This window comes from Centrocercus urophasianus, unplaced genomic scaffold (assembly GCF_019232065.1).
Source record: "Centrocercus urophasianus isolate 14NV4802_14NV808 unplaced genomic scaffold, USGS_Curo_1.0 seq_1380, whole genome shotgun sequence".
Taxonomy (NCBI): domain Eukaryota; kingdom Metazoa; phylum Chordata; class Aves; order Galliformes; family Phasianidae; genus Centrocercus; species Centrocercus urophasianus.
In genome coordinates, this window is record NW_024884565.1 from 4,487 (window position 1) to 10,475 (window position 5,989).

The window sequence follows — 5,989 nt, forward strand, 5'->3', positions numbered from 1 at the left end:
CTTCCCTTCCCTTCCCTTCCCTTCCCTTCCCTTCCCTTCCCTTCCCTGCCTCTGCCTCTTCTTCCCCTCCAGTGCTTTACCTTCAAGACACTGCAGCAGCAGGGGGATCTCAGTAGCCCACATGGCCCCCACAGCTCTGTGGAACCTGCTGTGGAGGTTTTTCATCAGCAGTAAGGCAGCAGCTTGGAGTTGGCTGCCTGCAACAGGGCTGCCTGCCACCACCTGAGGGAGAGCAAGAAAAAGCAGGGTCACTTCTACAGCAAGAGCAATGGCTTCCCCCCAGAATGGAAGCAGCTCAGCTCTGCTCTGGCAGGCAAGGAGCAGCCAACAGCTTTGCCCATGGCCATGCTGCTTCCTCCTGGGTGCTCGTAGAACCGGCCTCTGGAGCATGTACTCACCAGCAGTCGTGCCAGCAGTGTCTGGGGCGTCAGCAGTGGGCCTGCAAAGAGAAAAATGTGCTGAGTAAGACTCCAAGACACTGCGTGCCCAGCCACACGCACCTCCGCTGTCCCTTCTGGGTGCTACCACAGGTCAGCAGAGCTCACTGGGGGAGTTTTTGCTCCTACCTTGAAACATGGAGCTGACGAAATGGTGATCCAGATGTTCTATCGGCCGTCCTGTCAGCTCCTCTCTCTCAGCCAGGGCACAGACACAGCGGGAGACTGGGATCAGCATGCCTGTGTACTGCGCTGGCACCACAAACAACAGCAGCCGCGGCCACAGGAGCTGTAGGGAACGAGGCAGTTGAGCAGGTCAGCATTCCCGCTTCCGCTCAGAGATGAAGAGGACTCTGTGAATTTCCCTGAGTCCTGTGTGCTTCAGAGCACACTGGAGGAGAGACCTGGGGTCTTGGAATGGGACGAGGAACACGTGGTGCAAAGGCAGGGAGCAGCAGCAGGGCAGAGCGTGACTTACTTTGGACATCCCTCTCACAGAGACGTCCAGTGATCCCAGGATGTCCATGCAAAGCTCCTGGAGAGCTCCTTCTTCCTGGGCTTCCCGGGCAGAAAGGTTTCCGGTTACCTGCACAAGAATGGTGTTGAAACACTGCTTATGTTCAGTTCTCAGGAGCCTCTCAGGAGGCTCAGGTGTGGACCCAGCGGTGCTTCTGTATACCAGCCTCTGAGCAGCACGGGTCTTCCAAAAGAAGATGCTGCCCACTGCCCTTACCCTTCTTCCTGTGGCGCGGCTGAACTCCCTGAAGAGGTGCCCCACCACATCCCAGGCTGAGCAGCTCCGGGTGTTAGAACTGAGCAGATCCTTGATGAAGTACAGAATAGCCGTCCTCACCTGCAAGGGGTCAATTATGGGTGTGATTTTCCTGGTCAGAAGGCAAAGGGAAGCCACCTGCTCATCGGGGCAGCCCTTTGGGCATGAGCAGAGACACCAAGAGCAGCGGAGAGGCTTTAGCTACTGAGGTGAGGACCAGGCCTTAGCACCAGGCTGTGCACTTTCCATGCACAGCACAGGGACCTCCCTGCTCCACTCTGCCTGCTCTCCCCACAGGAGCCATCATGACCGTCTGGTCAATGCCCCAGCACCTCTCTAGTCACCCCAGCCCTGCCCGTGCTGGCAGCAGCATCACCACCCCAACAGCGCTTTCTTTTCCCAAACCAGCTCACCCGGATGCTGGGGTCACTGCACAGACGCTGCACAGCCTCGACGACCTGGGGCAGCATCTCCGTCATCATGGGCTCTGCAAGAGATGCACAGAAGCATGAGCGGAGCCACAACGCAGATGGCAGAAGGGAGCCCTGGAAGTCCCAAGGCGTGGTACTGACCACCCCGTGGTACTGACCATCAGAGCGAGCCAGAGCACCCAGCAGACCCAGGGCTGCCACGCATCCAGGCTCCCAGTCATCGCCCAGCTGCGACTGCAGAAACAGGATGGTTTCCTCTGGGCAGATCCGGGCTGCAGGGAGGAAATCCCACGCTATGTTAGCAAGAACCTCACGCCCATTCCTGAGCTTTGTGAGAGAGGTTTTGGCCAGGGCAGCGTCAAGCATCGCCAAAGCCCCTCTCCTTACCCTGCAGCATGATGCAGTGGGTCAGCTGCGCACGATCAGCCTCGCTGTGCTGCTTGCTGTCGTCATAGAGCTGTGGGAACAAGGTCCATTTGATACAATCACATCAGCACTGAGGACGGAAAAGACACTGTGCTGCCCGCTCTCGTCTCCCTGGGCACTCTCGGGAAGAGGTCAGACAGACAAAAGCCAGCCCACCCCACCCCGCAGCATCCCCGGGAGTACATGCATGGCTCTGGAACAGCCTTGAGCATGCAGGAGCTAAGGCTGAGCCTCCTTATTCCGGGGCTCGCAGCTTTGCAGCCAACTTAGCCACAAGGGAAACTGCTGTGGGCGCAAGGATAGGCTCCCCTTACCTGGTAAAACACGGCTGTGGTGACGTCCAGAAACTTGTCCCCTGGGATTAGAGACTCAATGCCCCCTAAGGCCTCCAGGAAGATAGTGAGGCTCTGCAAGAGAGCAGGAGAGGAAGAAAGGGATGAAGCCACATCTAGCCACTCGGGAGTGGAGAAACTGTTTCCCAATTCCCAACTGTTTCTCTGCAGGGAGAAGCTCCTGCACAGGCGTTCTTGTTTATCCCCCACCTCCCAGCGGCACCAAGAGAGTCTCTCTGCTCTCAATCGAGCCGTGTTTGGGCACCATTTGCAGGCATTTCCCACCCAGCAGCCCACTTCTCCCCCATCAGATGCAACTGGATGTGGTCCTCCCAATTGTTAGCATAGAGCTCCTCAGGCACTCAGAGCCCCACAGTGGTGGTGAAGCCCCAGGAGATCCCATCCCCATCCCCAGGAGATGAGCCCCAGTGATTCTTGGTTCCCTCCTGGCTCCTGTCCGGGTTGTTCCTTCTCTGACTGAAGAGCTCAGGAAGCCTCAGACCTCCCTTGAACACCCATTCCTTCTTTCTCCAAGGGCTCCCCACCTCCTCCCTGACCCCTCGTGGCATTTGCACGGGCCCCACGTCTACCCTGAGCCCTGCGCAATGTCTCTCACCTTGGCCAACCTGCAGGTGTCTTGGATCTCCTGACACGGGTGAACGAGCCAGAGGAGCTGCTCCCAGACCTGCTCTTGGTGCTGCTCCTCTTGCAGGAGAACCTCCAACATGGCAGCCACAGCCCCAAGGACGGCCTGTTTGTCCTGGAGAGGATGGCAGAGGCCCAGCATCAAAGACTGAAGGTCTGCCCTTCCTACGCAGAGGGCTTTCCCTTTCCCTTCCCCTTCCCCACACCCCCATGCCCAGCAGGAGATGGGCTTGCTCTGGAGGGCAGGCAGCTTTTCCCCATACCCTCATCCCCAGCTCTTCCTGCCACAGTGCTGTGACATGCAGCTGCTCCCTGGCACAGAGCCACTTCAGGGCCCTTTGCAGAGCCAGCTCACTCCCTCTCATCACCCATCGGCTCTCAGCCCACTGGGCACAAGACAGAGCTGCCGACATGGGTGCCCCTGCTGCCATCCTGGGCTGGGAATGCAGCAGTGCTCACCTTTTCCTCCTGGCAGTCTTGCCAGTTCCACACCACAGAGAAGAGCAGCTCGTGAAGGTTCTCATAGCTCTGCTCTTTCTCCATGGCAGTCCAGGGGCATTGCATTCCTGAGGACAAGTAATTCTTGACTCCATCCAGCCACTGTTTCAAAACTGAAAAAAACAAAATAAAAATAATTAAAAAATAATATTTATTTATTTGTTTGTTTGTTTGTTTATTTTTTTTAAGAGAGTGAGAGAAAATGGAGTCTGTGAGGGTCTGCAGCAGGGCTGCTCTGGGGCCGGCACTCACCAGCACAAGCGATGCGCAGGATCTGGCCACTCTTCACCTGGCCCACCACACTGCGCAGGCCTGCCAGCAACAGCCACACAAAGGGGATGCACTGTGGAGCTGCAGAAAGGAAGGAGAGGGCCACAGTCAGAGCCCCGGCAGCAAGGGAGGAGGGGCTGCAGCCCTGCATCCCCCAGCTCAATGCAGATCACACTCAGAGGGCAGAGACCCCTTTCCCAGTTGTTCTAGATGTCAGGAGGTTGAGGGTACTCTACCATAGGTGCTGAAGAGTTTGCTCAGGGTGATGAGCACAAACTCCTTGGACATGTCCCCCGTGGCCTTCAGGTGGCTCTGGAGCTCAGCCATCACCAAGGTGAAGTGCGTCCGAGCCAGAGCCACCAGGACATTGCTGGCAGCTGTCTTGACATTGCTGGTCACGCCCTGGAAGAGAGTCACTGGTGACACGCGGCCCAGGAGACTGCCTGAGGCCCTTGGAAGAGCTAAGCCACCACCATCCGCCAGCAGAACACCAGCGTGGGCAGGCGGTTCCCTTTGCCTTTGGGAGTGAGCCCTCACCTGGGCTGCCGTCAGGTCCCGGGACACCTCTGCCAGCAGCCGGTTCACCACTCCGCACGGCGGGCGGCTGCTGTCTTGGCACAGGGCGCTCTCCAGCTCACAGTACGCCTGCGCTCGGTCACCCTGGGGACAAGGATCAGTCACGCTCGCTTTGCCCGCTGCCACCCATCGCTCTGTGGATGTGCTGCCGGGCCTGGCACCCACGGGACCGTGGCCCTGGGCCAGGAGGGCAAGGGTTGGTGGTTGGATGTCCCCAACTCACCTCCTGATCTTGCAGGCGCTGAAGTAGTAAGGTCGCGGCGCAGGTAGGGACAGGGCTTGACACCCTGCTTCTCTCCCTGCGAAGCGTACGCCTGGGCATGCAGCCCACACAAGCAAAGAGACCTGGAAGGAAAGAGCAGAGCAGCTGCTGCAGGTGTTGCTTAGAGCCAGGGCCTAGCATCCGGCCAGCTGTGGGAGGAACGCTCCTCCAGCTCCACAGCACGAGGCTGCGTGTGGTTGGTGGGGGCAGGGGAGGGAGCTTTCCCCTTGCTGGGGTACTGGGGAAACCACGGTGAGCAGCTGCACTGGGCAGAGCAAGGACAGTGCTGCTGGCACAATGTCCTAAACAGACACTGGAGGCACACGTGTGCTCGGGCAGCATCATGATGTCCAGAGAGGTGGAGAGACTCACCTCGAAGGGCTCTCAGCCTCTCCATGATAGCAGGATGCCTCCAGATAGACGCAAAGCTCTCTCTGGTTCCACTTCCTGCGGGTCCCACAAGCGGACTGAGCCACCGCTCCCACCGCTCCACAAGGGTGTATGAGGCAGCCACTGTGACACCACACTGCAGTGTTACCTCACAGAGAATGAATGACACAGCCCGGGCTGGGGAGCAGACAGGTCCCCAGGGCAACCCTGCAGGCCCTCAAACACAGCACGTTTGTGTGACGCAATCGGCTCTGGGGTTCCGGTTCCATGCTGACGCAGGGAATGACCTCAGCGGGTGATGGAGAGCCCCTGCCAGGGAGCAGCTGCTGGGCACCGTTGCCCGGCATTGTCTTAGTGACTGGGGACTCCATGCCAGGAGGCACTGAGGCCCCCATCTGCTGCCCAGACAACCTCTCCAGAGAGCTTGGCTGTCTCCTGGGGGCACGTGTCAGAGATGTTAAGGAGACTCCACCGCATCTGATCAAAAATGAATACATTAATACTAGAAAAAAAAACTTCTTTATGGTGAATGTAACAGAACAGCGGAACGGGCTGCCCAGAGAGGCTGTGGGGTCTCCCTCTCTGGAGACATTCAAAACCTGCCCGGACACATTCGTGTCTGACCTAATCTAGGTGTTCCCAGCAGGGGGATTAGATTAGATGAGCTTTTGAGGTTTCTTCCAATCCCCGACATTTGGTGACTGTGATTCTGTAACTGGTATGGAGAAGAGACAGCAGCTATTGAAATAAAGACTTGGTAAAAAAAAAAAACAAAAAACCCCTACTATTTATTTATGTATGTATTTATTTATTTATTTATAATAATAGTACAATTTTTAAGCTCATCTTCTCTTTTCTCATTCTCTTCTCTTCTTTTCTCCTTTTCTCCTTTTCTCCTTTGCTCCAACCTTGGCCAGTTGCTCACCACCCTCACGGGAAAGAATTCCTTC

General features: G+C 57.1%; 1 protein-coding gene across 1 annotated transcript in view; it reads right to left on the reverse strand.

Moving 5' to 3' along the window:
* The window catches only part of LOC122157454 (maestro heat-like repeat-containing protein family member 2B), a gene marked incomplete at its 3' end in the record, with an annotated part of 9,526 nt that extends 4,480 nt beyond the window's left edge, over nt 1-5,046 (reverse strand). The window contains exons 1-16 of the mRNA XM_042813106.1: nt 5,022-5,046; nt 4,611-4,732; nt 4,349-4,564; nt 4,048-4,213; nt 3,794-3,892; nt 3,503-3,654; nt 3,015-3,158; nt 2,381-2,473; nt 2,028-2,097; nt 1,799-1,912; nt 1,623-1,696; nt 1,171-1,290; nt 916-1,023; nt 567-726; nt 399-439; nt 81-222 (exon numbers count right to left, since the gene is read on the reverse strand). Coding sequence (XP_042669040.1) covers nt 81-222; nt 399-439; nt 567-726; nt 916-1,023; nt 1,171-1,290; nt 1,623-1,696; nt 1,799-1,912; nt 2,028-2,097; nt 2,381-2,473; nt 3,015-3,158; nt 3,503-3,654; nt 3,794-3,892; nt 4,048-4,213; nt 4,349-4,564; nt 4,611-4,732; nt 5,022-5,046 — 1,846 coding nt within the window. The remainder of the gene's footprint in view (nt 1-80; nt 223-398; nt 440-566; nt 727-915; nt 1,024-1,170; nt 1,291-1,622; nt 1,697-1,798; nt 1,913-2,027; nt 2,098-2,380; nt 2,474-3,014; nt 3,159-3,502; nt 3,655-3,793; nt 3,893-4,047; nt 4,214-4,348; nt 4,565-4,610; nt 4,733-5,021) is intronic.
* Between the last annotated feature and the right edge of the window lie 943 nt (nt 5,047-5,989).